Source organism: Zalophus californianus, chromosome 3 (assembly GCF_009762305.2).
Source record: "Zalophus californianus isolate mZalCal1 chromosome 3, mZalCal1.pri.v2, whole genome shotgun sequence".
NCBI classification, from domain to species: Eukaryota; Metazoa; Chordata; class Mammalia; order Carnivora; family Otariidae; genus Zalophus; species Zalophus californianus.
This window is the reverse complement of record NC_045597.1, coordinates 157390997-157413838: the sequence shown is the minus strand read 5'-3', so window position 1 is coordinate 157413838 and position 22842 is coordinate 157390997. Positions and strand designations below refer to the sequence as shown.

The following is a 22842-nucleotide window of genomic DNA, read 5'->3' as shown; positions in this document are numbered from 1 at the left end:
GGACACAGCGACAGGACCCTATAGACAAACCTGGGGTGCACAAGGGTTCAAGTGCTGGGCTGAAGGAAGAAAACTGGAAGTACCCACCTTCTAACATGCTGAGTGTTTGTGAGGTGTAACTACTAATTAAAAATGATATTTATTAGAACATCGGCCACAAAACAAGTGGTATTCCTGTAAGATTATTTCCTGTGATCAAAGGTAATTACCATTCTCAATGCAAATTGTCATCAGAGCAGGTGGCAGGTCATCTTTTCATTCTTTTATGCATAACAAATATTCATCCTTTGCTGTTGGATTTGATTTGATTTTTTTTTTTTTTTTTTTGTCTGGTGAAAGAGGGGTGATTAAACCAAGTAATGCTGGTTTGGGCGCCCTCAGTGTGGTGTGATTATAAAGTAATGAGACATTTTCTGGTGGGTGTGTAAACTGGTTCTAAAGGCCAGTCCAAAGGGAGTTTGAAAAATGTTTTAAGCAATTGCCACATACACTGAATTATCATACACTCTTCCAAGGTCGTTGCTTTGAAGGACAGTGCTCCTGGGCTGTAATAACACTTGGTCTGTTTGTTTAAAAGCAAAATCAATGGCAAGCTGATCTCATTATATTATAATCATATTTCATATAATCTTTATTTCGTATTTGTTTATTTCTACAATTAAAAGTCAAACTTTGGATAAACCAGCCTTAAGAATCAGTCATTCTCTCTGGCCTGTAAGGTTTTTCAGTCACTTGGTCTGCCTTTTTCCTTTGTTTTACTTCTTCCTAGATGACAAGGCTAAGAACACAGAAATATTGCCTCTGGGAAAGAGACTTAGTTTCCTTTACTCTTGATCTCTAGTGGTAATAGGGATATGATGAAAGCATACTTCATTTATAAAGTATATGCCTGACAACTTTGAGTTGGATCTTTGTTTCTGAAGAATCAGTTATAGCCTAGCACTTTTTTTTTTTTTAATGTTTAAGCTTTAAAATGTCCTTGGGTAAAAAGCATTTGCCTTTAAATCATTAGACATGCAGACTCTGTGTCCTTCAGTGCACAATGGTGCCTGACAGGCAGGTAAGTAACATGAAGCTTCCTTTAGAAAAATCAGTTATAAATATTCAACTCAAAACCATCCAACGTCTCCCTCTGACATGTAAACAAGACTGTTGGACGTGTTCAACGGAAGAGGGTGAGGAAGAGGGTGGCAGGGGATGACGCTGATGAAATAGTCCATGGTCCCCGTTCAGATAACTCTGCTTTTGTCATAATAATTTTATTGTTCAGGGAGAGGAGGTTTTCCTGGCAGCCGCCTGTTTAACCTTCTGGAGGAGGATGAGTGGAGGGATGGAGACTGAAGGAAGCCACTTCCTAGATTTCTAGTGATTTTTCAATTCCTCAAGTGACTCTAAAGCTGCACAGAAACAATGCTGGTGTGGTTGGTTGTGACACGCCGGGTGTGGGTTGTCTGTGACACGCCACGGGTGTGGGTTGTCTGTGACACGCCGGGTGTGGGTTGTCTGTGACACGCCGCGGATGTGGGTTGTCATGACACACCGGGTGTGGGTTGTCTGTGACACGCCGGGTGTGGGTTGTCATGACACACCGCAGGTGTAGGTTGTCTGTGACACACCGCAGGTGTGGGTTGTCTGTGACACGCCGCGGGTGTGGGTTGTCATGACATGCTGGGCGTGGGTTGTCTGTGACACGCCGCGGGTGTGGGTTGTCTGTGACACGCCGGGTGTGGGTTGTCTGTGACACGCCGCGGGTGTGGGTTGTCATGACACGCCGCGGGTGTGGGTTGTCTGTGACACGCCGGGTGTGGGTTGTCGTGACACACCGTGGGTGTGGGTTGTCTGTGACATGCTGGGTGTGGGTTGTCTGTGACACGCCGTGGGTGTGGGTTGTCATGACATGCTGGGCGTGGGTTGTCTGTGACACGCCGGGTGTGGGTTGTCTGTGACACGCTGCGGATGTGGGTTGTCTGTGACATGCCGGGTGTGGGTTGTCTGTGACACGCCGGGTGTGGGTTGTTGTGACACGCCAGGTGTGGGTTGTCTATGACACGCCGCGGGTGTGGGTTGTCGTGACACGCCGGCTGTGGGTTGTCTGTGACATGCCGGGGGTGGGTTGTCGTGACATGCCGCCGTGGGGGTGGGTTGTCTGTGACACACCGTGGGGGTGGGTTGCTTTATGATACTTAGCAAGCTCGGGGTCATTTTTCTCCTTGAAAGAATTTTAATATTAAAAGCCACATTTGGATCTACGTAAAACTGGAAATTTTCAGAATATATAAATAATAATAGAATTAACAATACAGTGTAAATGTATAAATTATAAGAAAAAAACAATAGAATAGAATAGATTATATGTAATATAATATATATTATAACAATATAATGGAAAAAATAGAGGAAACAGGCCAAGTATATGAACAAGCAGTTCTCAGAGAATGAATTGCAAATGGCCAGTAAACAAACATCTTAGAAGATGCCCAATCTCACTATTAAACAGGAAAACCGAAAAATGTGATACTATTTTCTCCCAATCAAATTTGCAATATTTTAAATGACTAATAATATCAAGTATTGTTGAGGATGTGGGAAACAAAGCACTCTCACACAGTAGCTCTCTTTGGAGGGTTGAGACTAAGGATTAAAACCAAAAGTGTGCATGACCCATGGCACAGAAAGTCCATTTCTAAGATCTGTCCTCGACAAATACTTGCATGTTTGCATAAGGAATCATTTTATGGATGTTCACAGCAGCATTGTTTGAATAAAGAAATACTGGAAACAAATGAAATACCTATCAATGGAGAGAATGTCTAAAAAGTATAGTGTTTTAATATTGGAATATGTGTGGTAAATAAAAGGAATGGACTCATACTGTAAGTGTCAACAGAGATATGAAAAATACGTTGTTGGGTGAAATGATTCAGAGTGTCAATTCAGAAACAATTCAGAAATTCAGAATGTTACTGTAACAGGAGACAATATTCAGAAGGTTATTATGATATGATACAATCTATGTAAAAGCATACTTATAAAACACTGTAGATTTTTAAAAATTATTGTGTAATGTTTTAAATACACAAAAAGAATATTGTACTGACGACTCAGCTTAATTCTCTCAATTTTTCCATGGTACATAGATTGGCATGTGAAGGGATAAAAGAAACTGGAAGCTTATGTACCAGGCTCAGAGCAGTGGTTTTGTTTGTTTGTTTGTTTGTTTGTTTTTCAGGAAGTAGGGAGAGTCCAGCATTGAGGATAATCCTCAAGAGGAATTTACCCAAATATGTAAATCCATTTTTTAAAAAAATGCATTTTCATGCATTATTCGTATGAACAAAACATGAAGTAAAATAGGACTGTTGCTTTTCTTCGTGATAGGCAGATTTTCATAGCTGCTCTTCAAACTGGCTCAGTGGAAGAGACATTGAGGAATCTCTGTTTTAACCAGAAAGCATCCTTCAATGAGAACTATTGATTTACGCCTGCCCTGGCCTTAGACCTAGGTTGGCATATTGTGCCATTGACAGATGCCCCCAGTTTCTATCCCCAGTCAGGGACTCTGCTCTGCTAATAGTGAGCAAGCAATTAGGTAGTGCTTATCCTGTGCCAGAAAGTGATCTCGGGGCTTTTGTGGTTCATCCTTCTCAACTGTTCAATATTTCTACAAAAGTGGGCTCATTCCATATGTAATATTTCAGTACTTGCTTTTTTCATGTAACATTATTAAGAAGTCTTATAAATCATCATAGCTGCCTCATATGGTTATATAGGAATTTATTTAACCAACTCTTCTTTGTCTAACCCCAAAGTTTCCAGTATTTTACTTTTACGATTAACCTTTTATAATACATTCATGAGGATTAGTCTTAACATTAACCCATAGTTACTTCCTTTAGAAACATGTTATAGAGCATTCTAGTGCACACATACACAAAGACAGAAATAGATTGTGTATAAGAGGGAGAGAGGGAGAGAGAGGGAGGGGGGAGGGAGAAGATAGAGTGAGACTAAAGGTAAGATTTCAACACGCAGTGGCAAAAGCAGGTGGACACAGGTCTGGGCAGGTACCACACACATGCACTGTGCCCCTCCTTAGTGTCCTGGTGGTAAGGAGCTACTGGGTTGAGATGCTTAGATTCAAAATGTGGTGATAAAATGGCATTTGGAGAGACAGCAAAAGAGTCCATCAGATTCTAGAGCTCTGTCACCTTTGGGTGGTCATGGACTTCCGTGGTCCCACCCTTCCTGGGTGTGCTTACCCCTTGCCTCTGTTCTACAACTGGGGGTCTATCTGTGGGGTCAGCTCTCGTGATTGTGGAGGGAAGAGAGCAGGGGAAAGAAGTAACAACCACACCAGCAAGGAACAAGTTGTTAACCTGAAAATGTCTTTTCAAATGGGGCTGCGCACCCAAGGTTATCTACAAATCCAACAGTAGTCGTGGCTCCTAATCACTTACTCACCTGGGGTGAGCCTTAGGAACATCCTGGAAGAGACTATGACTGGGCCACTTTATATATGGAAATGTCATTTTATTTTTACTGAGGAGAAGAGCCACTAACTGAGAAAATAGTGTAAGAAAAAGCATCTTAATTCTCCCTATTTTTATGAAGAAACATAAAACTTCAAATGCACTAGCTTTCTTAAAAATGTTCAATAGAAAATATTTCAAACATAACAGAAAATGTGGAGAATAATATAAGTAATACCCAGGTACACCAAGCCTTAAGAAATCTTAACATTTTTTCCATGTTTGTAGCATATCTTTTTTTTTTTTTAGATTTTGTTTATTTATTTGAGAGAGTCAGAGAGAGAGAGAGAGAGATTGTGCACGAGATGGGGAGGGTCAGAGGGAGAAGCAGACTCCCCATTGAGCAGAGAGTCTGATGTGGGGCTTGATCCTTGCTTGATGCTTACTTCATCCTTTCTCCCCCCACCCCACCCTAGAAGCAACCACTATCCAGAATTGATATCTGTTTTCTTTAGCCACATTTATTATTTTTATTTCATGAGTGTGCATCCACAGACCACATATAGAATTGCTTTGTAAATTTAAAAAATTTTTATAACTGGCATTATGCCGTAGGTATTACTTTGCAACTTCATTTGTTCATTCATGTTGTGTTTTTGAAGTGCATCTGTTTATGTATATATAAAACTTCAGTTCCTTCATTTCCGTGACAGTGTGGCATTCCATTGTACAAAAATACCATAATGTATTTATCCATTTTCCTCTTGACCAACATTTAAGATTCCAGTTTCTTGCTGTTACAAACATGCTGCAGTGAACATTCTTACACACATGTGAGAGTTTGTCCAGGGTATACAATTGGGGGTTGCTGGGTAGTAGGGCACACGTATTGTCAATTTTACTAGGTAGCACCAATTGCTTCCCAAAGGCGGTTGTACCCAATTCACGCTCCCACTGCCTGTATGTTAAGTCTTAATATTACTCCATACCCTTGCTAACTTTTGGCATTGTCCTACTTTATAATTTTCACCAATTTGATGGGTGTGAAATGGTATGTTAATGTTGCTGTCATTTGCCTCTCCCTCTTGAATTTTGAGAAATATATTTTCATAGGTGTCTTGCCATTTAGGGTTCTTCTTGCATTAGCTTTTGAAGTTTATGCACATGGAATGCAAAATTTACTCTGTCAAAGACTATGAATAATAAAGTATGTATTTCTGTTTCATATTATTATAACCAGTGTTTGGAGCTAAAAGGAGAAAGGTGGGAAAGAAGGAAATGAAATCAAGGGAGACTATATACACATATATATTTGAAAATAGATACATGAAAATGGAGAAAAAGAGAGAGAGAGATGGACAGAGGGAGAGAGGAATGAATGTAAGGAATGGAGAGAAAAATGGGGACAGTGGAAGGGAAGCTTAATCAGTGTTTAGTTGAATGGCTAGTGTTGAAGTGAGGCACAGCGCCTAAGAGCTTGGGCTTTGAAGTCAGACTGCCTGGGTTCAAATCTGCCCCTTCCTAGTTGGGTACCTGGAGCATATTCTCATGGCCTTAATTCCTTCATCTACAAAATTGGCATCTGAATAGCATCTCCCTGTTCAATGGACTACACGTACGTTAGTGTACAGAGTAAGAGCTCAGATTATGTTAGTGATTTTTAACAAGGCTCTTAGCAGTTGCACAGCTGTAATAATAGAATTGTAGCTCTTTAGAACTAAAGGGAGCTCCTACGCAAATGAGTCTCCAAGTCTGGGCTCTACCGCTTAGCATTTAGATCTGTGCTGTCCAACACGGTAGTCACAAACCAGCTGTGGCTACTAAGCACGTGATGTGTGGCCAGTTTCAGTGCAGATGTGCTGTAAGGGTAAAATACACATTGGATTTTGAAGCTTTTGCATGAAAAAAAAGAATGTAAATGAGGTCAATAATTTTAAACTCAATTACATGATATTTTGGATATATTGAGTTAAATAAAATATATTACTAAAGTTATATATACTTATTATATATACAAGTATATATCCCCTTTTTAATGTGGCTACTAGAAAACTTAAAATTGCATCCTTTGCTCACATCACATTTCCATTGGACAGCGCTGACTTTGAGGCTGAGTCTGAGCTGATGCGGTATCCATAGCAGGTATCGCATCTGACCCACATAGTGTTCCTTCCTCTAAACATGCTGAAGGAAGGGGTGCCTAGACTGGGGAAAGAGACATCATGCAGACGGCTAGGTGACAACTCAGACCCAGAGTGTGCTGTGGCCAAGTGTTCTCCCTCTCAGATGACTGGTTCGACTTTGTGACATCAAGTTCCTTAAACAAGGAGAGGGTGAGCAGAAGGGCCAGCTCGAGGCATGCTTCCCCCTGGGAGGAGACTTGCACCCAGCCCTTTAGGATGTTCACCCCAGAGCAGTTAACCCAGGACTTCCTGCTGCAGTGAAGGGAGATACCTACTGCCTTTGATTCTTAGCATGCCCAAGCTGATTTTATTTGATCCTGTTGATGTCAGGGGCTTGAGCCTCCTCAGGTAAGCTGCCTGGATGGAGTTAGTAGAATTAGGATTCAAAACTTGATGAACTAAGCAACAATTTATAGGTGGCTTTCAACCCTGACAGCGTATTAAAATAACCTTGGGTCTTGGGGAGCTTTTAAAAACTATTTGTGCCTGGCCCCATCTCAAACCAATGAAATCAGAATGGGGGGAGGGGAGGAGAGACTTTCTCTCTTTGTTTTAGGAAGTACTATGTTGTTATTTTCTAGAATTAATATTGTTGATGGTATTTTTTCTTCAGTTAAAGAGAAAAAGTAGTGTAAGTTCTATGATTTGTTATTTCTTTTTTAGCTGGTGGCTTAAACTAAATTTCTAGCTCACTTTTTTTTTTTTTTTTTAAGAGAGAGTGAGTGGGGGTAAGGGCAGAGGGAGAGAGAGAATATTAAGCAGACTCCACGCCCAGATGGAGCCCAGTGCAGGGCTCGTCTCACCACCCTGAGATCACGACAGAACCAAGAGCCAGATGCTTAACTGACTGAGCCACGTAGGCGCCCCTCTAGCTCACTTTGACCCACGAAAGTCACCTGTTGCCTTTTTCTTTTTTTCCTTTTTAAAACTAGGTTTCTATTTTTCAGCTCTCAGCTGTCCTTGGCCTCAGAGAGATGAACCAATCCTTGCTTCCACTTGACTCATTTTCTTGGCCCTTGTTCCAGAGGCATCCCATCTGTACTTCCCCTCTTCTGCCTTACTTTCTAGTTTCTTTGATTCATCCCTGCACTCTTCTTCCTCGTGAGCTTCCTTCCTTGTTGTCCTGAGGCTAACATTGGCTCCTCTTATTGCATCTACAAAGACATCACACATACTTCTCTTATCCTTCTCTTTTATTTCACAAAATTTTCCATCTGAGCAAAAGACTGATCAAAACCCTGAACCCCAGGAATGCCTAGGCGGCTCATTCAGTTAAGCATCTGCATTCAGCTCAGGTAGATTTCAGGGTCCTGAGATGGAGCCCTGCTTCAGGCCCCTTGATCAGTGGGGAGTCTGCTCTCCCTCTGACCCCCCCCTTGCCCCCACTCATGCTCACTCACTGTCTGTCTCAAATAAATAAAATCTTTTTTAAAAAAAAACCCTGAACCCCAAAAAAGGAAGTTTCTGTGGTTCAGTTGTAGATTTGGTGGGATTGCACTCAGGGAGAATTGAGAGACTATCATGGAAGGGAGGGCATACTCTACTCTCTTGGAATCCATTCACATGGAGCTTTTGTTCCCTGATTGGTGACGTGGCTCCCAGAAAGTTGAGCATGAGGGCACGTCCCTGAGTGTGAGCTGGTTCTGGCTCATGTGTGAACCTGTCTGCCTGCCCCATAGTGGAAAGAACTATGAGCAACTTGCATAGGCTTCCTGTTATGTCTGTCCAAAAGCTCCATGGAAGCTGACTGCTTCCTACCAAGATATCTGGCTAGTGCCAGAGAAATAATCAAGATTCTTGGATAGAACAGATTTCTGCTAATCCCCTCAGCCGGGATCAAGTCTCATCAAATTCAACTTTACAAGATTTGTTTGAAATCCAGCTGACCTCTAGTATACCTTTGTTAGAAGGCTGCTCATCTTTGACAGTTTGCCAAGAAGGGTATTTTGTGCCCTGTGAGATAAGTATACTTAAGGACTAAAAATAATATATATGACTATATATTTTATATATAAAATGTTGTATTTATGTATAATTATATATTTTATGTATATAAACATATATATATTTTATATATATAAATAATTATATATTTTATATATATAATACATATATAAATATATATGTATGTATATATTTATATATGTACACACATATCTGAAAAGTTCTTCATTCTTCAGGATCTATATTTCCCTACTCCTGGAGAACCTTAGCCCTTTTACAACTGTGTCTCCTGTCCAAGGAGATACCGTGCCTCTCATCTAGCCTTTACCCAATTCTTGTGCCATTTTCAGCTCCTGATTTCACTTTCTCTACTGTACTGGGTCTCTCCTCTTGTCTGGTGGCTAGAAAGTGCATGACTGATACAAAGAAAAAACAAAACAAAATATGGTGGTTGTACCAGGCAAATGAGAGCACAAGATATCACATTTGACTTAACATGAGTAGAATTTCCCCTGACGACATTATGCCTCTAACTTGTGCTTTTGCTTCCAGGAGCTCGTGTAAATGCCAAGGACAACATGTGGCTGACCCCACTGCACCGGGCTGTTGCCTCCAGAAGTGAAGTGAGTGATTATCTTATTTAATCTAGTACCTCCAGGCCCTGGAAAGAGAAAAATGCTTTCTGCTGAACTAGGGATTCTTGCTTGTGAGCAAAAGGTTTCTAATGCAAGAAGGTTACCAGAATTGAACAGTTGACTTTTTGGAGCACCTCCTGCATGCCAGGCGTGGTGCTTGGGGTGGGGGGTGACTGGAGTAGTCCAAGGTGGACGGTGTAATCCTTGGCTTCAGTGAGTTCTCAGTCTGGAGGGGGTGGCAATCAGGTAAGCATGTCAGTACAGTATCGTAACTTGGTTGGAGGAGGAAGCAAACAACTGCTTGGATAGAGAAGTCTTCCAAGAAGGGATGTCAATTGAGCTGGTCCTTGGAGGATGAGTAGGCACTTACGAAGCCAGGGGAAGGAGGGAGGGTGAAGGCAAGGGGATAAACATGCTAGAGGACAGGGGGCGTGGAAATGAATAAATGGTGGGTTCAGCTGGATGTAGATGGAACAAGGGCTGTAGTGGAGATAAGTCTGATAGCAGGGGCTGGGTCACATGGCAGAGGGCTGGGGGTCCTCTGAGCATTGGGGTGTGGCCACAGAGATAAGTATGAAGCTGACAGCATTTGGAACCTCGTGAGGGTGAGGTAGAAGAGAGGCCACTGGGTGAATGGCGGGGCCATTAATTGAGAAGGCAGAGGCGGAGGAGCAGGGAAAGGAAGCCAGTCACTTCTGTCTGAATGTGCTGAATTTGGCAAACATGTCACCAGAATGTAAGCTCCAGAAGGGCAGGAATCTGTGTTTTGTTCCCTGATGTATCCCAAGCCTGGTCCATTGTAGGTGCTCATGAAAGAATTTATTTTGCATTCTGGAAATGCAGGTGACGATGGCTATTAGATGATTATTATTCATACAGGTCTCGCACTTAGGAACTGAGAGGCTGGTCGTTGAAACTATAGCAAGTGGATCAGCTGGTTCAGGGAAAGTATAAGTGCTGAGAAGAGAAAACCAGTGTGGGTGAGGGGTGGTGGGGAATGCTGGTGACTTTGAGCCTTGAAACCTGGTCAGGGGTGATGCTCACCATCAAGGGAGCCAAGAGGCTCTTACCCAGGAGGCACTTGTCACTGGATGACTAGTCTTTATAGCTGATTTTACCAAATGAGATTCCTCGGCTACCAGCGAAGGTATATCTGGGAGCAAGGGCTGTTGCCGAGGATGCCCTACTAATGTTGCAGGTGTCAAAGGCTGTCATCAGTCTCAGCCTTTTCTCTTCGGCAACTATCTGGTACATGACAGTTATCTCAGTGCTCACAATCTTCCTTGCTGTGCTGTGTGATTTGAGGAGTTTTTATAAGGTGTAGGTTGTGTTCTCTTTCCTAAGAGCCTGCATGGCATAAGGGAGGCAAATGATCCTAAGTTGCCCAGCTCATACCCTGGGGAATCTGGAATCTTCTTGTGGTCCCATATTTCATATCTGTTTTTCCTGGGAAAGCAGGAACAGTGGGCTACTTGAGTCTGTATGACCAGCTTCATGAGACCAGCTCCTTTACAGACGAGTATTTCCTGGTCTTTTAAGACCATGTGGTCTTCAGTAAATTTCTTTTTAAGTATCTTTTGAAAAGTATGGGTTTGTTTCCTCTTTTAACAAAAACCAGGTCTTTTAAGCTAAAAAAAAAATTCATTAAGCACTTCCTGTATGCCAGGCCTTGTGCTTAGGAGGCATGTGGTCTAGTGGGACAGAAAGACATAAGACCAGATGATTTCAGAACTATGTGATCTTTCCCAAGTGATCTCCCCCTTTGTTAGCTCAGCTACTTGCTTCAGGCCTCAAAACATCCATTTGCAGCAACCCTCAGCTTGCCTTCTTTACGTGTCTTTAGTGTATTTGAGTTCAGTCAACCCAATGATGGATCAATCTTTGTATCTGAGAAAGACATTCGTTGCTTCTCTAAGGAACCAGCTCCCTCTGCAGGTTTGCTGGGGGAAAAAAATCCCTTGCAGGTGTCTCTTGCCGGGAAGGAATTAAATGCAAACAGACCCTGAGTTGTAAATAATCAGGGTCATATATAAACTTGCGAGAGAAGATGTCTTCATATTAATATCTATCACAAGTTGGAAAGTTTCTTATGAAAATTGGAGTCTTTGTAACCGTCATTGGAACTGACTGTGAACATCTTAACTCCAGCACATTGCTGGGCCATGGCGGTTCTAAATTCAGATTTCTTGCTTCCTTTGAATTTGTTGCTCTTGCCATTACATTGTGCCTCCCCTAAACCATAGCTGAGGCAAGAGAAGCAGGCTAGATGGGGAAACGACAGAGAAGGTTTGGATTGGTGTTTTGAACCTTGGCTGCCAAAGGGGATCTGTGCGCTCAGTGTGAAAGCTGGCACATCTCTCCATCGCTTAGATTGGCAAAGACCGGTATTACTTACATGAATATGAATTAAAAACCATTTCTTCATCGAAAGGCTTATAAACTCTCTACTGTCCTCAAAGCCCTTTGCTTCTAAATTGTAGGTAATTGATGCTTCTGGGTTCAATCAGGGAACCAGAACCACCAAGGGAGATATAGGATAAAATCTTTATTATAGTAACTAGACCTTCCACAGTTGTGTGAGCTGCTGGAGAAGTTTGTGTCAGGCTGTCCCCTTGGGTTCTGGTGGTCTAAAGTCACTGTGGGTGGGCAGGGTCTGCCGTTGGGGGAAAAAAAGCTGGACGTGAAAGGGGAGAGAACAAAGACAAATTGGAAGCCCTGACTGTCTCTTACTGCCTCAACATGTGGACTTGGGTGACTTGCAGAAGGGGCTGTGAGCTTCACCTTAGAGCTTGCAGGGGGCACCTGGCCCGAGGAGGGGAGAAACTGAGGCAGATACTGCAAGTTCTGAAGACGCACCAGCTATGCCCTATGCCAACACGTGGCTCCTGCTGGTTGGTAAGGATGTGCGCAAGCTCCAACAGGTCCTGGCGCCCAGCACACCAGTCAGCCTGTGCTTTCATCTGTGCCTTCCGAAATGCATGAAGATCTCTCTTGTGGCAAACGGGCCTGGGGAGGGGATCCTGAGAAATGTAGTTGGAATGTAGGCTAAGTTGACACAGTATAAAACTACCCCTGAAATTGTTACTCTATTCTAATTAAAAAGGCCTTCTAGATAGTAAGTTCCTTGAAATGAGTGCCACACCTGTTTGCTTGTCATTGTATTTCTAGCGTCTTGCCTGCTCAGTAAACAGTTGTTTTTTTTTTAAAGTGTTTTCTTTTTAAATTTTTTAAAAAGCTTTTATTTATTTGAGAGAGAGAGAGCATAAGCAGGGGGAGCTGCAGAGGGAGAGGGAGAAGCAGACTCCCTGCTGAGCAAGGAGCCCGATGTGGGGCTCCATCCCAGGACCCTGGGATCATGACCTGAGCCGAAGGCAGATGCTTAACCGACTGAGCCACCCAGGTGCCCCTAAACACTTGTTTTCTGAGTGATTCCTTAAAGCCTGGCCTTCTAACGTAACCTATGTTAATGTGATTCTCTGTACAACTGCTAACGTAGAACTAGTTTGCACCACAGAGAACGCTGGTGGTAATCATCTTGCATGCATGCAAGGTAAACCGATTTGAAGCTTATTTCTGGAAGTGTAGCCCTGGAAGCCATTTAAACCACTGGAACCTGAAAAATCAGGATGAGTTTCAAAATTGTATGCAGCATAGGTATCTGTGTAAGTCAGAGATACCCGTATAAGTCAAGATTTCTGAGCTTTCTTTCCATCCAGGCAAATTTTATGTTCCAATTTCTATGCCTGGAAAAATAATGTTTGTTGCTTAATTTATTTCCTGAGCCTGTAATAGCAATAGGAGTATCAGATCATCCTATTGATTAAACATCCACCCATGCCTGACAGAAAAGCTCCTACACAGACAGGAAAGTAGATCAAGACAGGGTCATACCTGCTGAAAATCGTCCAGCGTTGGATTGGGTTCTGGCGATAAACTTTCAAGACTTTTCTTGGTACTGACCCGGCTGTACCGTGTGCTTCCTTCTGATCCAGAACCCACCCCTCCCCATGTTTGGGGTTCCCAGGGAGGAGACAACCAAACACATAATTGGAGCCAAGCAGCACTGTCTCCCCAGGGCCTTAAACTCACCCCCCCCAATTACTCCCACTCCTGAGAAGACATGAAAATAATCTCTTGCCAAAATATTAGGGAAACATATTTTGAAATTCGAGATAACGTAGATGAGCAAGATTTGGGGCTTACAGGGAGAATTTCCTGAAGCATTGTGAATTATTTCATATTGTTTCTCCTGTTTAGCTTATTCTTGCTGCTTTTTTGTTTTTCTTTCTTGGAAAAGAGCAGCCCTGGGGACAGGAATTAAATCCATACGAACCTGGCCAGTTTAATACATGTTTATTGAAGCCCACTCAATGGAAGGCACTGTTAATGTGTGCTACAGGGGCCTTGAAAGGGTACAAAGGGTGTCTTCTAGGACATGGTATTTAGGGCAGACAACCAGGCACACAGCCTACCGTGGCCTACATCCAAATGCAGCTGGCCTTTCACACATGCCTTTTCTTTTTAAAGATTTTATTTATTTATTTGACAGAGAGAGATAGTGAGAGCAGGAACACAAGCAGGGGGAGTGGGAGAGGGAGAAGCAGGCTTCCCACCAAGCAGGGAGCCTGATGACCTGAGCTGAAGGCAGACTTTTTTTTTTTTTTTAAGTATTTATTTATTTATTTATTTATTTATTTAGCATTTTATTTTATTTTTATTATGTTATGTTAATCACCATACATTACATCATTAGTTTTTGATGTAGTGTTCCCTGATTCACTGTTTGGGTATAACACCCAGTGCTCCATGCAGTATGTGCCCTCTTTAATACCCATCACCAGGCTAACCCATCTCCCTGCCCCCACCCCTCTAGAACCATCAGTTTGTTTCTCAGAGTCCATAGTCTATCATGGTTCGTCTCCCCCTCTCATTCCCCCCCCCTTCATTCTTCCCTTCCTGCTATCTTCTTTTTTTAACATATAAATTATTATTTGTTTCAGAGGTACAGATCTGTGATTCAACAGTCTTGCACAATTCACAGTGCTCACCATAGCACATCCCCTCCCCAATGTCCATCACCCAGCCACCCCATCCCTCCCACCCCCACCACTCCAGCAACCCTCAGTTTGTTTCCTGAGATTAAGCATTCCTCATCAGTGAGGTCATATGATACATGTCTTTCTCTGACTTATTTCGCTCAGCATAACACCCTCCAGTTCCATCCATGTCGTTGCAAGTGGCAAGATTTCATTCCTTTTGTTGGCTACATAATATTCCATTGTATATATATTCCACATCTTCTTTATCCATTCATCTGTCGATGGACATCTTGGCTCTTTCCACAGTTTGGCTATTGTGAACATTGCTGCTATAAACATCAGGGTGCACGTACCCCTTCAGATCCCTACATTTGTATCTTTGGGGTAAATACCCAGTAGTGTAATTGCTGGGTTGTAGGGTAGCTCTGTTTTCAACTGTTTGAGGAACCTCCATACCGTTTTCCAGAGGGGCTGCACCAGCTTGCATTCCCACCAACAGTGTAGGAGCGTTCCCCTTTCTCCACATCCCCGCCAACATCTGTCGTTTCCTGACTTGTTAATTTTAGCCATTCTGACGGGTGTGAGGTGGTATCTCATTGAGGTTTTGATTTGGATTTCCCTGATGCCGAGCGATGTTGAGCACTTTTTCATGTGTCTGTTGGCCATTTGGTTGTCTTCTTTGGAAAAATGTCTGTTCATGTCTTCTGCCCATTTCTTGATTGGATCATTTGTTCTTTTGGTGTTGAGTTTAAGAAGTTCTTTATAGATTTTGGATACTAGCCCTTTATCTGATATGTCATTTGCAAATATCTTCTCCCATTCTGTTGGTTGTCTTTTGGTTTTGTTGACTGTTTCTTTTGCTGTGCAGAAGCTTTTTATCTTGATGAAGTCCCAATAGTTCATTTTTGCCCTTGCTTCCCTTGCCTTTGGCGATGTATCTAGGAAGAAGTTGCTGCGGCTGAGGTCGAAGAGGTTGCTGCCTGTGTTCTCCTTTAGGATTTTGATGGACTCCTGTCTCACATTTAGGTCTTTCATACATTTTGAGTCTATTTTTGTGTGTGGTGTAAGGAAATGGTCCAGTTTCATTCTTCTGCATGTGGCTGTCCAATTTTCCCATCACCATTTGTTGAAGAGACTTCTTTTTTCCATTGGACATTCTTTCCTGCTTTGTCAAAGATGAGTTGACCATAGAGTTGAGGGTCCATTTCTGGGCTCTCTATTCTGTTCCATGGATCTATGTGTCTGTGTTTGTGCCAGTACCATACTGTCTTGATGCTTTGTAATAGAGCTTGAAGTCTGGAATTGTGATGCCACCAGCTTTGCTTTTCTTTTTCAACATTCCTTTGGCTATTTGGGGTCTTTTCTGGTTCCATACAAATTTTAGGATTATTTGTTCCATTTCTTTGAAACAAGTGGATGGTATTTTGATAGGGATTGCATTGAATGTGTAGATTGTTCTAGGTAGCATTGACATCTTCACAATATTTGTTCTTCCAATCCATGAGCATGGAACGTTTTTCCATTTCTTTGTGTCTTCCTCAATTTCTTTCATGAGTATTTTATAGTTTCCTGTGTACAGATTCTTTGCCTCTTTGGTTAGACTTATTCCTAGGTATCTTATGGTTTTGGGTGCAATTGTAAATGGGATCGACTCCTTAATTTCTCTTTCTTCTGTCTTGTTGTTGGTGTATAGGAATGCCACTGATATCTGTGCATTGATTTTATATCCTGCCACGTTACTGAATTCCTGTATGAGTTCTAGCAGTTTTGGGGTGGAGTCTTTTGGGTTTTCCACATACAGTATCATATCATCTGCAAACAGTGAGAGTTTGACTTCCTCTTTGCCGATTTGGATGCCTTTGATTTCTTTTTGTTGTCTGATTGCTGTGGCTAGGACTTCTAATACTATGTTGAATAGCAGTGGTGATAGTGGACATCCCTGCCATGTTCCTGACCTTAGGGGGAAAGCTTTCAGTTTTTCCCCATTGAGAATGATAGTCGCTGTAGGTTTTTCATAGATGGCTTTTATGATATTGAGGTATGTACCCTCTATCCCTATACTCTGAAAAGTTTTGATCAAGAAGGGATGCTGTACTTTGTCAAATGCTTTTTCTGCATCTATTGAGAGGATCATATGGTTCTTGTTCTTTCTTTTATTAATGTATTGTATCACATTGATTGATTTGTGGATGTTGAACCAACCTTGCAGCCCAGGGATAAATCCCACTTGGTCATGGTGAATAATCCTTTTAATGTACTGTTGGATCCTATTGGCTAGTATTTTGGTGAGAATTTTTGCATCCATGTTCATCAAGGATATTGGTCTGTAATTCTCCTTTTTGGTGGGGTCTTTGTCTGGTTTGGGGATCAAGGTAATAGTGGCCTCATAAAACTAGTTTGGAAGTTTTCCTTCCATTTCTATTTTTTGGAATAGGTTCAGAAGAATAGGTATTCTTATTTAAATATTTGGTAGAATTCCCCTAGGAAGCCATCTGGCCCTGGGCTTTTTTTTCGGGGGGGGAGATTTTTGATGACTGCTTCAATTTCCTTAGTGGTTATAGGTCTGTTCAGGTTTTTTATTTCTTCTTGGTTCAGTTTTGGGAGTTTATACATCTCTGGGAATGCACCCATTTCTTCCAGATTATCTAATTTGCTGGCATATAGTTGCTCATAATATGTTCTTGTAATTGTTTGTATTTCTTTGGTGTTGGTTGTGATCTCTCCTCTTTCATTCATGATTTTATTTATTTGGGTCATTTCTCTTTTCTTTTTGATAAGTCTGGCCAGGGGTTTATCAATCTTATTAATTCTTTCAAAGAACCAGCTCCTAGTTTTGTTGATCTGTTCTACTGTTCTTTTGGTTTCTATTTCATTGATTTCTGCTCTGATCTTTATTATATCTCTTCTTCTGCTGGATTTAGGCTTTATTTGCTGTACTTTCTCCAGCTCCTTTAGGTGTAGGGTTAGGTTGTGTATTTGAGACCTTTCTTGTTTCTTGAGAAAGGCTTGTATTGCTATATACTTTCCTCTCAGGACTGCCTTTGCTGCATCCCAAAGATTTTGAACGGTTGTGTTTTCATTTTCATTTGTTTCCATGAATGTTTTTAATTCTTTAATTTCCTGGTTGACTCATTCATCCTTTAGTAGGATGCTCTTTAGCCTCCATGTATTTGAGTTCTTTCCGACTTTTCCTCCGAAGGCAGATGTTTAACGACTGAGCCACCCAGGCGCCCCCACACATTCCTTTCCTTTCCTTTTCTTTTCTTTTTTTTAAAGATTTTTTATTTATTTATTTGACAGACAGAGACATAGCAAGAGAGGGAACACAAGCAGGGGGAGTGAGAGAGGGAGAAGCAGGCTTCCCGCCGAGCAGGGAGCCTGATGCGGGGCTCGATCCCAGGACCCTGGGATCATGACCCGAGCCGAAGGCAGATGCTTAACGACTGAGCCACCCAGGTGCCCCCACACATTCCTTTTCTTTTAGAATGAATGGAGAGTACCACCAAAGGAGAATTGCTGAACTTTTCACTTTCCTGTTCTGGAGGCTGTCTTTTGGCTAGCAGAGTTAAAAAGGATTGTATCCTGACTTTAGGCTATAGAAATGAGGATGTTGTGTCCAAATATATATTGTTACAATGAGCACTTATGGGGCACTTAGTGTGTGCTAGGCAGTATGCTGAGCACTTTCTGTGCGCTATTCCATTTTAACCTCTGAGCCATTCTTTGAGACTGATAGTGCTCTTAATCCTAATTTAGGAAACATAATCTCAGAGAAGTTAGGGAACGAGCCAAACATGCCACAGCCAGTAAGTGGAGGAGTGTGTAACTCAAGAACCTGCTCTCTTAACCACCATGCTCTGCTGCTTCCCTCAGATCCCATGAGCACCCTGGTGGATACTGTGCCAACCAATAAAATGGGTCTGCTTTTGTGTCTATGCAGACAGAAGTCCCGACAAGGATAAAAATGGTTCCCAGAGCTGAGCAGGATAAGCATTTTATCTTACAGCTTAAATTTTAAAACTCATGTTTTCCCCCTTCTCTAAAAAACATTGTCATTATTGCGAGCAAAATGCTAGTAGACAGGAGGATTGGAAAAATTATATGGGAGACTAGAATGTTACTGCTTTCCCTAAATTATCTTTAGGGTTATAAAAAGTTGATTGCATATAGAACATAGTCCCTGGAATGGGAAAAAAGTAAGCGTTTTGGGACCTATTAGTTAGAATGGAGATGAGTGATAGTCAGATTTACTGTGGATTCCAGTCATCTGGGGTGCTTGTCACAAGTACCTGTTCTAGAACCTCATCTCCAGAGATTTTGATGAAGCCTGGGGTTGTGCCCAGAAATCTGCATTTTAAAAAGAAGATTCTGATGCATGTGGTCTATATACCACACTCTGAGAGTTGAGATTGAAGACTGGGAATACTTTAGTATCTGGCCTTCCCAGTGTTGAAAGCCACCACCACCACCACCACCACCACCACTACTACTACTTCTTTAAGATTTAGTTATGTATTTAAATCCAATTAATTAACATATAATGTATTATTTGTTTCAGGGGTACAGATCTGTGAATCATCAGTCTTATATAATACCTAGTGCTCATTACAACACATACCCTCCCCAATGTCCATCACCCAGTTACCCCATCTCTCCACCCCCCTCCACTCCAGCAACCCGCAGTTTGTTTCTTAGGATTAAGGGTCTCTTATGGTTTGTCTCCCTCTCTGGTTTCATCTTGTTTCATTTTTTTCCTCTGAAAGCCAGCATTTCTTGAATAGTTTCCTTTGAGTTCATTCATATCCCAAAGTCTCCAGTGAGTCCCCGTTGTACTGCTAGTTCTTAGAATAATTGTACCCTAATAATAATTCTAATAACAAAGGGCGAGTTCAATTTAATAATGAGTACTTTTGGAGGAATTTTCGATGAATTGAATGACTTAATTGGGTACCGATTTATGCAGTTCTTACAGAATATGAAATTGCTCTAATCAATAGAGGATAAAAGCCTCAAATGATTTCAGTAATAGAGTAAATGCCTTCAGGACTTGAATGCAGCCTCAGGGACATCAGCCCATGGTAAATGTGGTTAGGTTATAGAAATGTATCCTGTCTTTAGGCTATAGAAATGAGGATGTTGTGTCCAAATATATATTGTCACAGTGAGCACTTATTGAGCACTTAGTGTGTGCTAGGCAGTATGCTGAGCACTTTCTGTGCGCTATTCCATTTTAACCTCTGAGCCTTACTTAGAGAGTTTGCTAATGATTATACCACTATATTTATTCTATCCAAATATATTGAGTATATGATATGCACAAAGCTTTGGGGAGAGTACAGAAAGTTGTGTAAGACTCAGACCCCAGTCTAAAGCAACTTACAGTTTATAAAATTTGACATTGTTTATGCCTGGCAGGACTCTGGATAGTCATAAACAATTACTTTTCCATGAGTAATTTATGACCACTTAAATGCAATGCACATTTGAGAGGGAAGAAACAAATATTAAGGGCAATAGTTTTTAAGACACACGCATCCTGTTTCTTCTCGTCTTTTCCATGTGCCACAGTGTATGTTTCTACTTCTTATTACAGAGTTGGAGTGGCCTTTTGTGAAAAGAGAAAGTCATAAAAAGTAGAAATAAACTGACTGCAAATGCCATCTCCAGTTCCCTTCTGTGTGACATCCCATGACAGTTCCTCCCTCTCTTATTTCCATGATTGATATAGCACAGCCTCCTATGGAGCGTAATCCAAGGAGGTGTGCAGTCCTAAGACTGACTGCTAACTGGGCTGATGCCTCCATTCGGAAGAAATGCTGGAATCCTCACACATGTTTATTCATTAAAAAAGAAACAAAGGCTTTGAAGGAGCATTACTCACAGTGTGGCTTGTGTACCGGTCTCAGCCTGTGAGCTTTTGTCTTAAGACTGTTGTGAAAAGAGTAAGCATTCAGAAACTTTTAGAGCTCTTTGATAGAGTCATGTCATGCCTGCTAAATATGATTAATAATAAAAGAATCGAGTTCATGATTTCTCTTTGTCTTTTTTCATTTTATTATTCTACTAATTACTTTTTATTGTATTTTTTTAAGATTTATTTATTTATTGAGAGAGAGAGAGTGTGAGCAGGAGGGACAGAGAGAGAGGGAGAGAGAGAATCTCAAGCAGATTCTGTCTTGAGTGCAGAGCCCGAGGCAGGGCTTGATCTCAAGACCCTGAGATCACGACCTGAGCCAAAACCAAGATGGCCAATTAACTGACTGAGCCACCCAGGTGCCCCAACTTTTTATTGTATTTTATAAAAGTATTGACTCATGATGAATTTGAGATAATTTTTTAAAAACTGGTCCTTCACCACAAAGAAGCACTATTTAAGTATCTTTTCTTGATTCAGAAAGTGTTCAGCTTCCCTTCTCCCATATTAGTTTTCTTTTTATCTTGCAAATTTTTGTCAGAGTAGGCCCCTAGACATTAAATTTTTAGCCAGTGTGTGAAACTGGAAAAGAGAGACTTCTTTTGATTACAAAAATCATTAATTTCCTAAATAGCCATAAAATTACTCTCTCTTGAAACCAAGTTGAAGTGCTTTCAAGATTAAAATTTTTGAAAGAGAAATGCAATTTTAGAAAAGGAAATTATCTTTTTATTTTTTTATTTTTTATTAACATATAATGTATTACTTGTTTCAGGGGTACAGGTCTGTGATTCATGAGTCTTACACAATTCACAGCGCTCACCATAGCACATACGCTCTCCAGTGTCCATCACCCAGCCGCCCCATCTTTCCCACCCCCCACCACTCCAGCAACCCTCAGGTTGTTTCCTGAGATTAAGAGTCTTTTATGGTTTGTCTCTCTCTCCGGTTTCGTCCCATTTCATTTTTTCCTTTCTTCCCCCATGATCCTCTGCCTTGTTTGTCAAATTCCACATATCAGCGAGATCATATGATAATTGTTTTTCTCTGATTGACTTATTTTGCTTAGCATAATACCCTCTAGTTCCATCCACGTCATAGCAAATGGCAGATTTCATTTTTTTGATGGCTGCGTAATACTCCATTGTATATACACCACATCTTCTTTATCCATTCATCTGTCGACAGACATTGTGGCTCTTTCCATAGTTTGGCTATTGTGGACATTGCTGCTATAAACATCGGGGTGCACGTACCCCTTTGGATCACTACATTTGTATCTTTGAGGTAAATACCCAGCAGTGCAATTACTGGGTTGTAGGGTAGCTCTATTTTCAACTGTTTGAGGAACCTCCATACTGTTTTCCAGAGTGGCTACACCAGCTTGCATTCCCACCAACAGTAGGAGGGTTCCCCTTTCTCCGCATTCTCGCCAACATCTGTCGTTTCCTGACTTGTTAATTTTAGCCATTCTGACGGGTGTGAGGTGGTATCTCATTGTGGTTTTGATTTGTAGGAAATTATTTTTTTAAAGCAAAGCTTTGTTTTTTCTGAAGTATTATATTAAATTTCTATTAATGTATTAAGCAGGTTTGGCAGGGTAAAACTTCAGAGTTAAAAAAATTTAAATAAGGAGAGTTAACATTTAAAAACATTTATGTCAGCGTGCTTGGCCGATACTGTCCATTGAGTAAGCTGTGGCCTAGTAGAAAACACCTGAGCTAGATTCTTAATCAGCTCGGCTGACAGATCATTGCCCTTGACTCAGCCACCTTGCCTATAACATGAAGCTGCCCATCAAATGAAGGGGTCAGACCAGATGACGCCTGAGGCCTTCTCTACTTCTAATATCTGTACGTCTGTGAAGCTAATCCATAATCACTTTAGACTACTTGTATTTTCATGAAAAAAGTTAATTTTTGGAAATTAAGTAAGATAGCCTCCTTTGTATACTAAGTATTTCTTGATATAGTCCTTGTCAAGATGAAAACTATGCAATTCATTCCCTAAGCAGATAGAGAAATAAAACTGAAGAATGCCAAAGTTAAAGCATTTTATAAAAGTAGATAAGTAGAAGTAGTGGTTATTCTAGGCATCCTTGAGCTATGACAGTGAGTGCTGGTAGGAGAGACAAACATGATGAAGTTGGCACTCACACTGGGACTTGCTTAAAGTTCACATGAAAAGAGATTGATTAGAGACCCTGTCCAGTTCTTTTTGTTCCCTTCTGATCAATGAACTTGAACCTCTTCCTTTTCTAATTTTTTAGGAAATTTTATTATCTAATTTTGTTATCTTTAAAAAAAGGTTTTTTGGGGCACCTGGGTGGTTCAGTCGGTTGGGCGTCTGCCTTCAGCTCAGGTCATGGTCCCAACGACCTGGGATCGAGCCCCGCCGCGGGCTCTTTGCTCTGCGGGGAGCCCGCTTCCCCCTCTCCTCCTTGCTTGCACTCTCTCTCTGTCTCTCCTCAATCTGTCTCAAATAAGTAAATAAAATCTTTAAAAAATAAAAAAATAAAAACAAGTTTTTCATGAATTCATTGGTCTTATGTCCAAATAGTATAAATTTATGAATTGTTCCTGCATATTTTTGGTTTGTTAGTCTATTCTGAATTTATGTAATATGTAATGCCAAGCAAGAATCTGTAAAGTACAGTAA

At 41.3% G+C, this 22842-nt stretch overlaps 1 protein-coding gene across 10 annotated transcripts in view; it reads left to right on the top strand.

The window, feature by feature from the left end:
- Positions 1 to 22842, top strand: part of ANKRD44 (ankyrin repeat domain 44) — a 321576-nt gene that overhangs the window by 161826 nt on the left and 136908 nt on the right. For all 10 annotated transcript variants that reach the window (XM_027588508.2, XM_027588506.2, XM_027588511.2 and 7 more), the window contains one exon: positions 9149 to 9219. In XM_027588508.2, the coding sequence (XP_027444309.1) occupies positions 9149 to 9219 (71 nt within the window). The remainder of the gene's footprint in view (positions 1 to 9148; positions 9220 to 22842) is intronic.